Source organism: Micromys minutus (assembly GCF_963924665.1).
Source record: "Micromys minutus genome assembly, chromosome: 29".
Lineage (NCBI taxonomy): Eukaryota > Metazoa > Chordata > Mammalia > Rodentia > Muridae > Micromys > Micromys minutus.
In genome coordinates, this window is record NC_137964.1 from 21,017,989 (window position 1) to 21,035,936 (window position 17,948).

The window sequence follows — 17,948 nt, forward strand, 5'->3', positions numbered from 1 at the left end:
TCCTGAAGATGTGTTTTTTCACAGCTCTGCTTTCAGGCTCATTCATTCTGAACCCTATAGCCAGCCATAAATGTGAAACTCTGCAGGGAGACATGAGGGCAGGGAGGACTTTATAGGAATGCATGAAAGCGAAGGAAGTGTGCGATTGGATGGGAAGATGCTTGACAGCTTAGTTACCCAGTTGCCTGTGCTGGTCTAGCCTGTTGGGACATCCCTAATTAGTATTATCCTTCTGTTCATAGTTTCTGATTCAATGGGTGATAGCTCAGCTCTTCTCTAAGACATCATCACAAGAAATAGTCAAATTTTGTTTATGTTTACAAGTTGTTCTGGTTTATTTGCCTACTACTGTGGTAAACATCACAACCAAAAGCAACTTGGGAAGGGAAAGGTTTATTTAGCTTACATTTCCAGGTCCCAGTCCATCACTGAGAGGAGTCAGAAAGGAACTCAAAGCAGAGATCAAAGAGGGATGCTGTTTACTGGCTCACTCACAGGCTCATGCTCAGCCAGCTTTCTTATATAGCACAGGACCTAGGGAATGGTGTCATCCACGGTAGCCCGGCCCTCCCACGTCAGTCACCAATCAAGACAGTCTTTTATAGAATTGCCCACAGACCAATCTGACTGAGGCAATTCTTCATGGTTCTATCTTCTCAGGTGACTCTAGTTTGTATCAATAAAAATAATCCAAGACATAACTCAAAGGAGATGGAGGTCACTTAAAAGGCACAGGTGATTTTATCTACTTGGGGAATCTTTGATGCCAAGTCTCTGTTTTAATTCAACAATAGCTGACTCTTGCCTCTCAACTATATCCTCTGTGAATCCTTAAGTATATCCACCTCCAAATGCTCAAAATGGAAGGCACTCAGGGTGACATGAATTTGGGGGACACAGTCTGGATCCATTACCTTTTCAAATTCCCTTTTCTCTAGGAACCTCAGTGAAGAGGCCCACAATTATCTTTAGATAGGAAAATCCTGCTTTCCCCCTGGCTCCCACCAAGCATCTATACCCTGTATCAGTTTAAATCATGGGTACTGATAGGACCCCCTGGGGCATTGTAAAGGCAATTGTTACCAAGAGTGCACAGTAGATCGGTTTAAAATCAGACTCTATGGAGTTCTGAAGATCTGAAGTAACTGTGGCATGCAAGTGAGCTGAGGATCCTGCTTTAAACAGAAACACCATGTGAGCAGAGGCAGCTGCTCTGAGGAGGAGGTGATGGCTGCACCTATTGTCTTGTGTGTGTGTGTAAACACTAGGGAGGAGGTCAGAATTCAAAGGCAACAAACACATGAAGAAGTCAACCTTTAGGCTCCCTCCAGTTCTCCACAAGCACCAGATGAAGCTTATTTGGAGCTTGACATACAGTTTAAAATATAAACTCTCACCCCCTCTTGAAGTCTAGACCAGACCCACCTTCACAAATATAGGACCCTAAATACTTGGCACACTGATCTCATTTAATTAATGCCACTGGAGAGTGGGTGGCCTCGTGCAGATGTGACTGTCACCATTGTGCACTTTAAGTGGATGTTGCATTGACTACGGGAATGATGCTTCCTGGAGTCCACTGTACTCCCCACACAGCAGATGCCCAGAATGCCTGAAATCTGGGTACCTTGGGAGAACTTTAAGCCAGTAGACCAGAACTTGTGGGTGTGGTATTCAGGTGACTGTCCCTTACCTGAACAGGGCGATGGGCTCAAATGGTCTGCTCTGCACATATATTTTTTCCTTTATCTAATGGAGTATCCATTGTCCCAAACTAGTGGTCTTCTTCTGCTCAAAACCAGCTGCTCTCCATGGTAGATTTACAGTGAACTTAAGGAGGATGCTGTAAACACCGAATTCATGGCCATCACACATTCCAGAATAAATAAATAGCCTACAGTCTCTAGAGACAAGACACTCCCCTCTGTGTTGTGTTGGTGTTATCAATATACAGCTGGCTTTCTGAGGTGTCTCCCAAAACACCATGTTTGTCTGAGAGATAGAGATAATTCCATGTGTTCATTGTAAGCTAAAATACTTTATGATTTGGTTGCTTGTAAACGGTTCCATATTTACTGATTGCTGTGTTGAATAATTGATTGAATGATTATAAGGTTGCACATAATATAAGGTTGATTAACCTCTTTCATATAACATGGCAAATTGCTGCTGAGCTTGCTGCCACAGAAATGACAGGACACAGTTCAACCCACACTGAGGAAGTTCCTCTGGTCCACCAGGCAAGGACCTGGCTAAACAAATTTTCTAGAATGATTTCTTTTACTAGCTTCTGAAGTAGGCTCTTTGTCCCATTTCAAAGGACCTACTTGGCCCTTTATGGGGTTCCTGCCTATGTAGAATTGCCCACTGGCTTGACCTAATGACGGCAGTCAGGATTATATTTAGAGTCACACCTATGGTCCAGATAATCTCATCTTGAGACCTTCACTTTATATGGCAAAGTCCCCTTTGCCATATACAGTAAAGGTGACAAATTCCTTTGGGGATCTGGATCAGGACATTGACAATTTTGGGAGCCACCATTCAGCTGCCTCTTTGATTCTTGTTTGAGAGAAGAAGCAGAGACATGACCACTCCAGGGAGGTTGAATTTCCATTGTGTCTGTTTTGTTTGAAATCTGATGTCCTTAAGAATGTGGTCTCCCTGAGAGCAGAGGTCTTTCCAAGCATGCTCATTTGGTACCATGGACATCATCCACAATACAGCATAGATGATGGGTAGCTTCTCCAGTTCTTGTCAGTGACCCACAGTTAGGAAGGAGGTTGGAATTCAGTATTGCACACTGAGAAATTGGCCTTTAGCCTGCCCTCACCCCCGCCACAGGCACTAAATAGAGAATATGCCACATTTGATACTTGGTTTAAAATGCAAGCTATCACCACCAAAGACTTGCCTATAGCTTCATATACATATAACCCTAAAGTTTTGGCACAGTGATCTCATTTAATCATTGACAGGATGGCCTTATACAGCTGTGCATGTTGCCTTTGCAATTCAAGCTAGTACTGCACTATGGAATGGTGCCACCTAGAGTCCAATGCACTCTGTGCCCATCATATCCTGAGGTCTGGTGGCCACTCAAAATAGTCATGATTAAAGGACTCTGTAGAGTGTCCAAATTTGGGCCCTTTGGAGTTCTGCCTTGATATAAAGCAAGTTAAAAGATTAATGGTTTAGTTCAGCTTATAATTGCAGGTCGTAGCCCATCCTTGTAGGGAAGTCAAGGTATGAACTTCAAAAAGCTAGGCACATCACATCTGTCAAGAGCAGAAAGTAATGCACACATGCTCACTTGCTTGCTTACTAGTGCTCACCTTCATTTCTCTACTCTTATAATGTTAAGAACCCCAAGCCTAGGGAATGGGGCTGCCCAAAGTGGTCTGGGTCTTCCCGAATTAGTTAGCTTAATTAAGACAATTCCCCACAGACATTCCCATAGGCCAACCCAGTATAGTCAGCTCCTTATTAAGTCATCTTCCCCGTGATTCTAGGTTGTGTAAAGTTGATAATTAAAGCTAATGATCACAGGAATTAAGTCTGGCACATCCTAATTAGTGCCATAAGCAGGATTCAATACTGGGTACATTTCATCCCAAAGTCCATTCTATCAACTACCACAGCAACTAACACAAACTACAGATGTTAGAGATAAGCTGTGAGGCTAAAGAGAAATAAGAGGAGACGTATTCTTGCTTCCTTCTGCTACTGGAGATGAACACACATAACTTTTTGGATGAGATAGAGCAAACTGGCAAATCCCCATCCCTGTGGTTTCGTGAGATTTTAGCAAATCACCCATCATATCCCAAACTGAAAAGGCAATGTTGACTTGCGGTTTATCTTTAATTATATTTAAATCTCAAAGCCTAACTGAATGTATTGACATTTATACCAAGAAATTAATTGACATTCCATTAACCCCAGCTGGCAAATTAATTCCTCAGCCTCCAACCTTAGGCACTAGAAGGCTGAAACACAATTATGTATTGATTATGGGCGGTGGCGTGACAGTCTCACATGGAGGTTTAAAGAAACAGAGACCTTTTTTTGTAGAAGGAATTACCTATATATGTATTTGAGTTAATTTTATTACAGGATAATAAAACATCAGTGCCTGTGAGCTTTGTCATTTGTCATGTCAGATGGGAGCTGAGAAAACCATTAGCAGATTTAGCGCTGGTCATCACTATCAATTAATAACCTCCTTTTGAATTTTCATGTGAACATAAGAGCTTTTTCAGTCCAGCAATTCAATTCTATGGCGTGCTTAAAGAGATTGTGAATAGAGAATAATAATGTCTACAGGTCTTTTATTTCAGTGTGGAACTCATACGATAGATCCTATACCTGCTTCAGTTACCAGGCATGCTTTGGCTGTCAGGTACAGGCATATACAGGCAAACATGCATGTGTTTGTATTGCATGCACACACACCTGTGTGTGTGTGTGTGTGTGTGTGTGTGTGTGTGTGTGTGTGTGTGTGTAACTGTGTATGTGTGTCCGTGGTGTGTGTATGTGTGATGCATCTGGATTTCCTGCTAAGTGTATCCCACAGCCAAGGTGAGGCTTCCCCACTTCCAAGCACCAAGATACTTGCAGAGACACTTGACTCCCTCTTCATGTCTGCACATCCTTTGACCTGCCTGGTAATAGTTCGCTTAAATGAAGTGTAAAAAAAGAATTCTTGTTAGTTTATTTTGACTTTAAAAAATTGTTGGAGTGGAGTCTAAGAATCACAGCATCACAAGACATGGCAATAGAAATGGTTCTAATTACAATTCTGTGATGGGAAATCATGTACTGCATAGTCTTATCAACTCCTGCTAGAAGTCTGGCAGAGTCTTCACACAAAATTAGCCCATAACAGACTCTTCTTCAAAGCCCCACAGTCATGATCCAGAGATTCAGGAACTACTTGCATGTCATGGGTTTGGTGACATTTCTTGCCAATTCCACCCAACTCCAACTTTGTACTTCTTACCCAAGTTGCACCAAGGGCTCCAGTTTCATCACAGATGCTGAGCATCCAAGATACCTGTTTATACAGACAAGATGTGATCTCGAACAGTCTGTGGCCCTGGCAAGGAATCTAATGTGTCTATGGTGTACAGATTGAATTTCTTTCTTTCTTTTTTGGGGAGAAAAAAAAACTCGCAACAAAAAGGAGATGTATAAAAATAAAATATCCCTCTATCTCCAAGTGAATATGTTTAAGAAAATGTCACGAAGTGGAGATGAAAGATTTTGTGTTATGTTCTCCCCGGTTGTCTGCTGTAGCGATTCCAGCTCAAGTGTGGAAAATGCTTTGCCATTGGGAATGGAGAGGGCTCCCCAAAGATGTCAAGGGCACTCACTGCTTTTAGATAGAATTTGCCTTTTACAAACTTCCCATCCCCATATCTGCTCTCACCATCCCCCCTCTCACTTTGTAACATGGGAAGGTCTTCTTGAACTGTGAAGTACACCATAAAAGAAGTCATTCCAGGTAAAACAGAGGTGGGGCCTATAATTAAAACACGAGCAAATGGGGTGAGATCAGAAATTTGCCTCTTAATAAATGAAACTTAAAACCTACAAAGTAAGGTTATTTCATCTCAAGTACACGGATCATATAATTAGAATGTCGGGCTTATTCTTAAAGACCAATGGGAACTTTGCCTAAGCAGCAGAGGTGCTCTCTTGCAAAGAAAGTTCTTTTCCTGTAGAACCATTCTCAATGAGTAGCTGAGTTGCTAGGTAAACTTATCTTAGGTAGACATTAACAAATCTATACACCCCAGATAGCACACTCTAAAGGGACCACACTCAAGCCAGGCTAAAGTTTAATTGGAGTAACTCACAGGAGCAAGGGAGGGGGATTACTCACAGGAACATGGGTGAGGGATTACTTAACAAAAGAAAAGAGAAAGGGTTACTCACAAAAGCATGTATGAACAGCTACTCACAGGAGGAGCAAGCTCAGCTTATGGACAGTCACAGTGGCTAATCAAAGCCTCTGCCTGCCAGGACTAGCTGACCTTATGTATGTGGGCCTATGTGAGCCCTCCCTTGCATAACCAAATGTCAATGGGCTAAATCTTGTGTGGGTCTCCTGTAAGAAATCAGAAAGGCTTCAAGAAGGCGTGGACCATCGTCTATCCAGAGGACAGCATCCCACCACGTACATCTCTATCACATTTTATTTTGGGACTTCTGCTTCATACTTTGAGGTGATGTCTTAGATCACAGAGGATCAAACTTGTCAAACTTCATGTTGATTTTACTTTTTAACTCTGTCATATTCCCATTTGTCAGTCATTTGGTATACTGACCAAGTGATATAGGTAAGACTTCATCTGGAGACTTGACCCTGTCCTACATTAATGCCGACTATGTCTTTGCCCATCCTGACTAGCTGGGTTTGCTGCTATGGCAAGGGCAGGGCTTGAGATGACAGACATGTAAAGAACATCCACTAAAGAAGGATATCTCACTCCTTTTAGCATTCTGACTTTGGCAGAGAATTTTGTGGAATCCATATTTATCTAAAGAAATGCCTCTCTTCTTCCTCCTCTTTCCCCATCCTCCTCTTTCTTCCCCTATCCTCCCTTCCCTCTCTTCCTCCTTCTCCCCTCCTCCCACTCCTTTTCTTTTCTTCTTCCTCCTCTTCTTTCCCTGTTCTCTTCCTTCTCTCCTCCTCTCTTTCTACTCTTCCTTTTCTGTTTCTCCTCTCCTTCCTCCTCTTTTCCTTTCCTCCTCTTCCTTCTCCCCTCCAACTCCCCTTCTCCTTTTCTCCTCATCTCTCCATTGAAACTCAGCATATTGTTCTATTTCAGTTGAGATCATTTTGTACATTTTTGTACCTAAAATAAATAAATAAGCTTGGTGTATATGAATTCTTAGCCTAATGGCAGCCTTTTATAATAGGGCCCACCTATGAAAACTGTCATTCCACTTTACATGTTGCTCCAAGCCAGAATAGCCTTGGGTCACCTCTTATGCACTAGCTTTCTCATTAGCAGTGGGGAGAAATACTTGACTACTTCACATTCTCATAGCTGCCTCAGAGAAGTATCTATATAATGAAGTAAATACCATTTTATTATTTTTAAAGGTTATTAATACATCATTTTTTCCTCATGATAAAAATCATGAATTGTCAAGCTTTTCCTGTAAGGGGCAAGATAGCAATATGCCAAGCTTTGTAGACCATGCATGCTCTATGCTGCATAATCTTTTCTTCCTCAAAATTAAAAATCTAGAGCTTAATTTTAGTTCAAAAAATGGCACAGAACTAAGCTTTAACTCTCAGGTGACTGGTCAGCCGTAGCTGCCTGCAGGGGTTGGCTTTACAGACTTGCAGGAACTTCCCACCAACCACTCAGCTGCCCCTCTGACCCTGTGAGTCCCGGGATTCTTAAGGATTCCAACCATATTACAGAGGTTGCCTTGGTTACCTCTGCACTATCCTGCCCTGTTCTCTGCACACACAGAGGCCCTGGCCTATGCAGTCCCCTCTCCTTGGAGTGCTCTCTCTACAGTCTCTCTACCTATGCTTTCCAGAGACCTCAGCCCAAGCTTGCTTTTCCCTTTAAGACTGCCCTGGACTTCCCTGGCAGTGCAAGGTTCTCGAGAGTCTCTTTATCCAGCAAGTTCCTCTGCTCTTCATCGTTTTTACAGCTATGGGGCTCTGCTTCACAGGATAATGTTTTCCTGGATGTCCCCTTTCCTCCTCACAGGCAAAATGCCTATGGATTCTGCCTCCATGGCGAGCCCTTTGAGCTGGTGGAGGATGTGCCAACTGGAGGTAAATCTAATGAGTATTCCTACTGTACCCAAGCTTGAACTGGCCCAGGCTGAAGCTGCATAGAGTTTGAGCACCAGTGCAATCCCAGCTCAGGAGCAACTATAAAGCTACTACCTGATCAAGGCCTTCCATGTGTAACTCTAGAATCTAAGTCTCTGTCGTGCAGAACAATGAGCAAAGAGAATTCTGGAAATAATGTCAGTTGATGACTGACTGACTGATAGTGGACTGAGGGACATAAAAGGGACTTGGAGAAGCATTTCCTATTGTAGCTGAAGCAAGTAAGTGCTCTTGTTCTTGTTCTCCCTCTCTCCTCCCTCTCTCCTCCCTGCCCCCCCTTTCTTCTCTCTTTCTTCTCCAGAATGACTATGGTCACCAGAGAGTTCATGAGAAGGCAAATTTATAGTGACCAAAAAATATATATCTGATTACAAAGTATATACATTAAAAGGGTTGTGGGTATTTTACTTCCTCATAAAAGGTCTTGTACTGAAAACGGTAATGAAGAAGCCAGAAGAAAAGTACCAGTGATGGAAAACTTTAATAGCCTGATAATGTCTGAGGAGAAACAATTTGCTTGAGTAATATCCCCACTTTAATCTTGAGAATGAGGACATGAGAGGGGAGACCAGAAAGGGGACAGTGGTCCTTCCCATGCAGGGAGACATCTTATGTCTGTGTCAGATGCAAATTTCCCAAATGCCACTATATGCAAGGTCCACACTGCCATGGGGAGTCCTCCCAAAGTGGAGCTGAGCCTGGAGTGAGGCTCTCTGTACTTTCACTGGTTCCATGCTGCTGTTTGGGCTGAACATTAATTGCCTTTGTTTTTTGTCCTAGTTTGTTTTCTATTGCTGTCATAAAACATGGCCTAAAAGCAATCTGGAGAGAAAAAGTGTTTTTATTAGTCTACATTCATGATCATAGTCAGTCACTGAGGAAAGAAAGGGCAGCAACCTGGGGACAGGAACCAAAGAAGAAGTCATGGAGAACTGCTTCTTACTGACTTGCTCTCCATGGCTTACTCAGCCTGCTTTCTTACACAGCTTTCTTACATGTGCACAGGGGATGGTGCCACCCACACTGGGCTGTGCCCTCTCACATTAGTCCTCTATCAAGAAAATACACCATGGGCTTGTCCACAGGCCAAACTGCTGTGGGCATTTTCTCAGTTGAGGGTCTTTCTTCCTTGATGACCCCAGCTTGTGTCAAGTTGACCTCTCAAAAGCTTTCAGGTCTTTGCACTTATGTGTCAATGGGAGTCTAAAAACTCCAAAAGAATTAGACTAGTTACTTTTCTCATTCCTGGGTTTATCATGACTCACTGTCTCAGGAACCACAGTCTATCATAGAGGGGAAAGCATGGCTACCATTCACATCTTGGCCAATCAAAACAATGAGGCCAGCGGTGATTATCACCACAAAGGCTAGTCCCTCACCTGTGCCTTAGGCAGTGTCCCTGCTAAGGACCAATTGTTCAAACACATTCATACCATAACGGGAACAGTCTAAGGAAAGTCAGACATAGATCGTTAGCAGTTAGAGTCCAGGGTTGAGGCATGGGTTGATGGGTGGAATTGTATATGGAAGATGTGGTTAGCTGAAGGGATGGGGAAATCTGTGCAGTCCTGGGAACCACCATCTCGAACCCTATCTTGTAGCATCTATCTTTCGTTCAGTTGACCTTTAAGAATGTGTTTGGAAAAGGATACTGGGAATACATCTCAAAGGGTTTCCTAAGAAAAGAGCCACTCGTGCCCTAGACCAGCTCCCCCCAGCACCTACCCTACCCCTCCCCACCACCTCTGGCTTTACTTTTGTCTTCTAAAAGTTCACCAATTTATACTTGAGAGGACCATCTGGAGAAGCCTATGTAGGGAGTGAAATTTCACTCTCTCCCCCACCCACTCTACCATGTTACTGTAGCATTGCTTAAACATGCCCTGGAAGCCAGTCACCCACGTGGGTGGCTGCAGAGTAAAAGCTGGATCACCAGAGTGCTTCTGGCCATAAGGTAACAGAATGGTTTTTAAATAAATAAATAAATAAATAAATAAATAAATAAATACAGGCATTATTAAAACGTGATGACTGGTGTTCTGATTAAATGGTCAGCTCGGCACACCTAGGGTCACCTGGGAGGAGGGGACATAAACTGAGAAATAGTTTTGATCAGATTGGGCTTTGGTCATGACTGTGACAAACTGTGTTGATTGATTATTGATATGGAGTGGCCCAGTTCTCTATGGAGGCACCATCCCTGAGCAAATAGTCCTGAGCTGTATACTAATGCTAGCTGAACATAATCTCTGAGAGTAAGCCAGCAACAAGCTAGCTCTGTGGTCTCTGCTTCCATTTCCATTTGAGTTCCCAACATGGCTTCCCTCGGTGATAGACCTTGACCTTGAATTGTAAGCTAAATGGGCCTCCTCTTTTCTGTAATTGCTGGTTCTGTGTGTCAAACTTGACATAAGCTAGAGTCACCAGAGAGGAAGGAGCCTCACTTGAGGAAAATCTTGCATGAGATCAAGTTGCAAGGTATATTCTCAATTAGTGATCAGTGGAGGAGGGCCCAGCCTATGATGGCTGGTGCCATTCCTAGGTTGGTGGTCCTGGGTGCTATAAGAAAGCAGGTTGATCAAGCTATAGGAAGCAAGCCAGTAAGCAGCATTCCTCCATAGCCTCTGCATCAGCTCCGGCCTCCAGATTCCTGCTCTATTTGAGTTCCTGTCCTGACTTCCTTTGGTGATGAACAGCAATGTGGAATTATAAGCTGGATAAACCCTTTCCTTCTCATCTTGCTTTTTGGCCAGGGTGCTTTGTTGAAGCAATAGAAACTCTGACTAAGACACTTCCCAAGTTGCTCTTGTTCAGAGTGTTTCCTGGGATTGGAAGACTTCGAATTCTGAGTTCTCAGCTATTAATCTTGCTCCTGCCCAAGGGTCATTGTGTGTATGGTGTTTGATCTTTCCCAATGCCATTCATGGTAAAGCATTCATAGTTAATTCCCTAGTTTTCATGCCTCTGCTTTGATTTACTGACACATTACAGGACTCAGAGAGTTGGAGGAAGACCCTAAAGGCAAAGTTGATTTCAAAGTTTATCTGGCTCACACTGTATGCTTTGAAGGTCTATGACATAGCTTCAGTTGTCAACTTGACAAACCAGGGAAGAAGAAACCTCAATTGAAAAATTGCCTCCATCAGATTGGCCTGTGGGCAAGTCCGTAGGGGCATTTTATTGATTGGTAGTTGATGTAGGAAGGAGCATCCCACTTAGGGTTGTACACCCCTGGGTTGGTGGTCCTAGGCCATATAAGAAAGCTGGCTGAGATAGCCATGGGGAGCAAGCCAATAAGCAGCATTCATTCCTTCATGGCCTCTGCCTCCATCCCTGCCTCCAGATTTCTGTCTTGATTTCCCTCTGTGATGGACTATTACCTGGAAGCCAAATAAAAACAAAGCTTTTATCCTCCACACTGCTTTTAGATGGTGTTTTATCTCAACAACTGTTTGGTTTCAGACAGAGATAAGGGAATAAGGTACATATTTTACATACCAAAGCAGACCTGACCTCCAGGTTCTTCCAGCATCCCTCAGTCTTTAACTGGCATACCCTGCCCCCAACCCTGAACTCTCTCCAGCCCAAGGGCTCAGCTGCCCTCCCCTAAGAAGCTCTTTCCTATATAATTCAGATATTTTGATCTCATCTTCTCTTTTTCTCTTCTCTTTCTGAGTCTTTTCTGCCCTTTCTCTTTTTCTGTTCCCCACCCACACCTCCATGAATATTTCCCTGGCCTCAATCCTTGAGGTCAGTGAACTTGCCTTCCAGAGAGCAGCTTTCCAATAAACCTGCCTTTAATATTATCTAATCTGACTTGAAGTGGTTCATTTCACCAGCAGCAGAAAAAGAACCCTCTAATAACAGAGACACATATGAGGCAGCTGGATTGCTGATAGTCTTTTCCTCCCTTCTCATTGGAATTTCACAGGTTGTATTGATTAATATCTTCCCAGTTCCCCCTTTACATCTGTTCTTCTCATGGGATGTTAGGATTTTCTATATTCTCATGTGGAAACTGTTATCTTCCTGTGTCTATAATATTCCTCTATTCATTGTCTGCAGTCCCTCCTTGACTGACATTTTTTTTTATTTCTGCTTGTCTTAAAATGTTCACATTTCTCCCTCAACTTTTCAAGACATTTCTGGGTTTAGCAACTTAGTTAAGAGTGATTTGTTTTAGCAATTGAAATATATTAGTCCATGCTTCCCTGGCTTTAGGACTACTGATGAGACATCTGATGCTATTCTGTCTTTGTATGTGAATTGTCTTTGTATGTGAATTCTTTCCTTTCTTCCTTTCTTCCTTCCTTCCTTCCTTCCTTCTTTCCTTCCTTCCTTCCTTCTTTCCTTCCTTCCTTCTTTCTTTCCTTCCTTCCTTCCTTTCTCTTTTCTTTATTGACTGTGATGTATCATGGAGGGAGTTATCTCATCAGATCTGTTAAGCTTCCAAATATTTCTTGTGTTTACATGTCCACCTCTTGCTCAAAGTCCAGGGAAGGGGGGAGAGGGAGAGATGTGGGAGAGGGATAGAGAGGGGGAAAGAGAGATCAGGCACATGATGAGCAGGAGGACAGCTCTTGTGTATTGGATGTAGAAGGAGAAAAGGAAACAATACAGGCTTTTCCAGTGAGGCACAAGTTCATACAAGATGACGCACCAAAAGAAAGAGGTGGACACTTTATAAACTTAATCAAAAAATTAAAATTTAATTTGAATTAAAATAAAAGCTGGAGAGAGGGCTCAGTGGATAAAATCATACCTGCCAAGCCTTAAAACCTGAGTCCTATCCCCAAGGCTTTTGTAATGAAAGGAAAGAGTCAACCCCTGTACTTCCTCTGACATCCACATGTATGTGGTGATGCACACATATACACCACACACACACACACATACATGCCCCCCACACATACACACATACATGCCCACGCTCATACCTACACATACACATACACAACTCACACCACACACACAAATAAATAAATATAACCCCCAAATATAAGTAGATACCAAAAATAAAATTAAAAATCAATAAAAATTAAAATAGATAATAAAATCTCGAGACTTTGTGGCACACACCTTTATTCTCAACATCTAGAAGGCAACAGCATGTGGATCTCTGAGTTTGAGGCCAGCCTGGTCTATTTAAAGAGTTCCAGGATGAACAGGGATGCATAGTAGGATCCAAGATACTGTGCCCCCAGTCCGTACTTCTTTCTGCTAGGGAGGTGTGTCTTCTCCTGCTGCCTATGGGATGAGGCTGCTGGTGTCAGGCACTCAAATTAAGTCAAAGACCATCACTGCCAGAATTTCCTCTTTGATGTCCTCAGGTTATAAATTACACCCCATCTCTGCTGGTTTGGTGGTGATGTGGGCAGTGCAGAGCTCTCTGTACCGGAGGCTCAGGGGGCATGTTGAGGTCCATTGTGTTTGCCCTTTCCATCAGATTCACTGCAGCACATCCCATGTTACAGATTCTCCGACAAACCTCCCAAGCTGTTGTAAGACTTCACTAGTGATGTGGGTAAGTGTCAGGGAAGGTGGAAGGTGTTGAGAGGAAACCATCAAATCACCCCCTCTGATGATGTCACCTCTGTGTGCGCTGCTAAGCATCTATGGTGCCCATCAGAACCCTGCACCGAGTTCAGCTTATACTTCCACCGATCCTGATCCCCTTCCTGTCCAGGCAGTGGTAGGAGTGGGCTGTGCACTCCTTGGTTCAGATTCCTTAGTTTACTGTGCTTTGCCCATCGCCCTCTGAGACATTGAAATCAGCTTCTGATTTGGACTTCCAGAATCCAAACTGTTGGGCTCTAGTGATAGCTGGTATCCAGTGTCCTTAAATTGACTCTGAACAGGATCCAGGCCAGCAATAGCACCTTGGCACCCAAGGGGTGTGTGTGTGTGTGTGGTGAGGGTGGGGGGCTCCTTCCTTCCTTGTTTCTGTTCTCCATATCTCTTCCCCTTGTTTCTGTGTTGGTGGCTTTTATCTTGGCTTTTGTCCACCCAATCTCATGATCTCTAATTAGCCATCTTAACCTTGTTTGTTCACAGCGTCTCTCCCTGAGCTTTCCTCCTGAGAGAGACTGCATGCTGGATGGTGTAATTGCTGTGTTTCCATAAGCCAGTCCTCGATGAAAAAAGTACAGCTGATAATAATAAATGACAGTGTTCAGAGCCACTTCTGCTAAGATGTAAAACTTGGGTTGCTAGGGACTTATCTGCTCACTAACCAGGCCTTAAGAGCCCCTCTCAGCCAACTCCTCTGAGTCCTCACCTACACTTCTTTCATCTCATCCTCAAGAAAGGCTGACATGGAGCCATTTTCCTTCTCACTTGTCACACAGAAGAGCAGACATTGTGGTAAAAAGAAACTCTGGAGAGACATAACTAGTCAGTTAATGTGAAGCACTAAGGGCTGGTAAAATAGTTCTGGCCATCTACCCCGCAGAGGCATGCCTATGGGAGCTGAGATCTTTAGCAACTAGCATTTGTCACAACCACGCCTTGCTCCAAATGATATCTGATGAGTTCTCCTTGTTTATCAGTAACGGGCCTACCCCTAAACCCACATTCTTGCGTGTCTTCTGTATCCCTGCAATGCTGCTTTATCATCAGTGAAATATAAAGCCATAACATCCTTAAAATTCCATGCATCTGACTGAATGGGCTGTGGCTGTGAAATAAGAGCAGCATAGCCAGTATAGATGTTTCTGGAAACCAGGAAAAGAGCCAATCTTGGTGGGACATGGGTTAGAGAGCGTTTGGAGAATGCAGCCATTATCCCAGGGAAGCTGAATAGCTCATAAGAAAGAGATACCCTTCAATGATGATGTCAGAGCCCTGACACCCCACACACACATACCCCAAATAGGATAGTAAGGTTGCGGATGGTGATTGCTCCTTAAATCATTTGAGGCTTGGGGCATACAAGCACAGGTGGCAGTAAAAATCCACTCTGACATGAGTGAGTTCTGCACCTCTGTTGCTTACCTCTGTTTTCCTCTGTCCCTCCTTCAGTGTGGATGACGCCTCCTACGAAGTCATGAAGATTGACATCGAGGTTGAAGCACCCAGTGACCCGCCCACCACACAGCTAGTCACATGGCAGGTTGAATACCCAGGAGAAATCACGTCTGACTTGGGGGTGTCCAAGATCTATGTGAGCCAGAAGGACTTGATTGGAGTCATACCACTAGCCATGGTAAGAGAACACTTGTGGAACTGGGAAGGAATAGGCTCTGTGCGGTGATCCGAGCCTATGTCAGATACCACAAAAATGGGACTATGAAGCCCATTGCAAATAACTGGCTCTATGTGTTCGAAGGTAATGTTCTTTAAATTGCATTTTTAAAATGTAGTCATGGTAGTAGTTATGAGCCTATTTTTAAATTAATACATGGATGGTGGGTTGAATGTACATGGTATAATGTAAATTACCTAAGGATTTCAAGCCTATGCAATTGAACAAAGGGCTTGGGTTAAGTGTTTATGTGCTCATCCTGAGATTCAAGGTAGGCTGGACTCTATTCATTAACATCTCAGTGACTTGACACTGATTAACATCACAGTGATTTCCAAAAGGAACAAAGAGAACAGGTCTTGAAAGGTGATGCAGTATTCCCTGCAAAGAGTTCTTCTCTCCACAAGCGAAGAACAGGGCTCAGGGACACACTGACCTTGATGCTGTAGGTCTGCTGTTCTCCACTTACATTAGTTATCTTCCTGTAATTCAGGAAAACACAACTCAGTTCTTGTCATCCTTCATAAGCCACGTGTCCTAATTTGTTTCCTTCCATTGTAATGAGCACCAGAACCAAAGACAACTTGGGAGGTTTGGGTTTATTTTAATTATAGCTTATGGCTGATCACTCAGGGATTTGGGACAGGAACTCAATGCAGGAACTGAAGCAGAGACCATGAGCAACACGGCTCGCCCACTTGCTCCTCATGGCATGCACAGCCTGCCTTCTTATATTATTTAGAAACACCTGCCCAAGGATGGCATCACCCATGATGGCCATATCTTTCTTATATCAATCATTAATAAAGAAAATGCCTCTCAGATGTAGGCTAAAATTTTTCAAAAACGACTTTAATAAATGTTCTTAAACACTTCAACCTCTCTTCTAGACCACTGACCAAAGAGAGTGGTTAAAGATGGTTAATAGGACAAAGGGGGTGTGGACCTGTCATCCTTTGGGGCGATTTCCATTTTTCTTGTCAGGATATCAGAAGTCCAGTCTAAAAACACCAAACACAAATCAGCAGCGGCAGCCCAGTTCCATTGGAAAACACTAAACACAAGTCAATAGCGCTCACAGCAGAATGAACTGTGATGCTCTATGAAGTTGGTTCACATCCATAGAAGCAGCAAGAATGAGCCAGAATACCACCAGAAGTTCTTTGGCCAGTTACTCTCCATGAAGTCGTAATAAGCAAAGATCAGTGAAGATCAGCAAAGCAGCCCAAGGTGAACCAGTGCAAGAGTGTCTGTTAGGTTCTATTTATAGTCTTTCCAAACATCACATGCCTTCTCAAGTGTCTGCCATGGCAAAACATCTTATGTGGCTACTTCAGCAAAACATCCTCTCATCAGACAGCTTCCAGAAAAACATCACATGACACAACTGAGTCTCCAAAGAAACCAGAAACTTCCACTTTGCTCAAACATTCCCACAGGCCAATCTGATGGAAGAATTTTCTCAACAGAGATTCCCTCTTCTCATAGAATCCAGCTTGAATAACGCTGGCAAAAACCCAAAATTAAACTGAACTAACCAGTACATCATACAAATATACATTATTTGGTCCTTAAGTACTTCTTTGGAGGGTAGATGAAAATCATAGCCAGTATCCAGTTGTGAGAACAAAAGTGATCACTGGTCCTGAGGCTGGAGCTCATGGTGGAGTGCCTGCTGAGCATGTGCCAGGACTGGTTTCAGTCCCCAATCCAACAAAACTCAAGCCAAACAAATAAATAAGTAACTCATAGGTCTTTACAAGAACATCAGCCTCTTGCAGACATATAATAACCACTAGCTACTGTTATGATTATTCTGTTACCAACAGCAAGGTACAAAGAATAGTCTACAGAAATGCTGTAAGTTCTTAAGAAAAGGGGTTGCTCATAGCCCTGAAAAGCCAGGCAGCAAGCAGCCATCACGGATCCTTGAACTACCAAGATTACATTAACTAGATTCAAATTCTGTGGGTCTGATGAGGGAGTCCCCAGCAATCTCTCTAGGAAGCCATCTCTGAGTCCAAGAGTGAGTTCTGAGCTCTGACAACCCCCTGTCTCATCTCTGGGGCATTTTGCTGTGTAAATTTGTTAGTTGATAAAATAATACCTTACTTGGGGGGTGTTACCATTATGAAATGGCCTCACATCTGCTAATTTGTATGTTCACTGAGGGATATCTAGTGGAGAAACAGATCTCTGGACAAGGATAAGTGTTCAAAATTAGAGACATGTATATCAGAAAGAAACTAGAAGAGTTGGGAGTCTGTTGCTGTGAGAAACCACTGCACAGAGGCCCATGGGGAGGAACATGGGCCTACTTATTCCTTCAGAAGCATTTTAGCTACATATATAGAAATAATTGTGGGACAAGGGCAAACAGAAGGGTAGGGTCTGTTTTTTTGCTCTACAAAAGACTTTGTCACACCAGTCTTCTGGGTTTGGTGTCTGCTCTATTTAATCTTTGTGTTCCCAGCATAGAGCTTGTCTGGTGGCTCAGTGGCTTGGATGTTCCATCCAGTGGTTGAATGACCCTGAATATATCATTTATCTGTGTGACCCAAAATTAACAAATTAACAGCCATGTTGGAGCTGAAGAGCTGGCTCAGCCACTAGCAGTGCATCCCATGCCTCCAGAGAACTAGAGTTCAGTTCCCAATACCTATCATGGACTCAACTATCTTTAACTCTATAAACATCAAGTGTACTTTGCATCAAGAAGACTGAGAGACAGAGTTGGATGTTATCTTTTACTGAGTATAACATTTGCATCCATCCTCTAAGCGAAAAACTTGTCCATGTGGCAAGAGAAGCTAAGGAGTATAAAGTTTCTTCCCAGAA

At 43.2% G+C, this 17,948-nt stretch overlaps 1 protein-coding gene across 1 annotated transcript in view; it reads left to right on the plus strand.

Moving 5' to 3' along the window:
- The window catches only part of TMEM132D (transmembrane protein 132D), a gene marked incomplete at both ends in the record, with an annotated part of 594,183 nt that overhangs the window by 398,185 nt on the left and 178,050 nt on the right, over positions 1-17,948 (plus strand). The window contains one exon of the mRNA XM_080941251.1: positions 14,888-15,071. Coding sequence (XP_080797377.1) covers positions 14,888-15,071 — 184 coding nt within the window. The remainder of the gene's footprint in view (positions 1-14,887; positions 15,072-17,948) is intronic.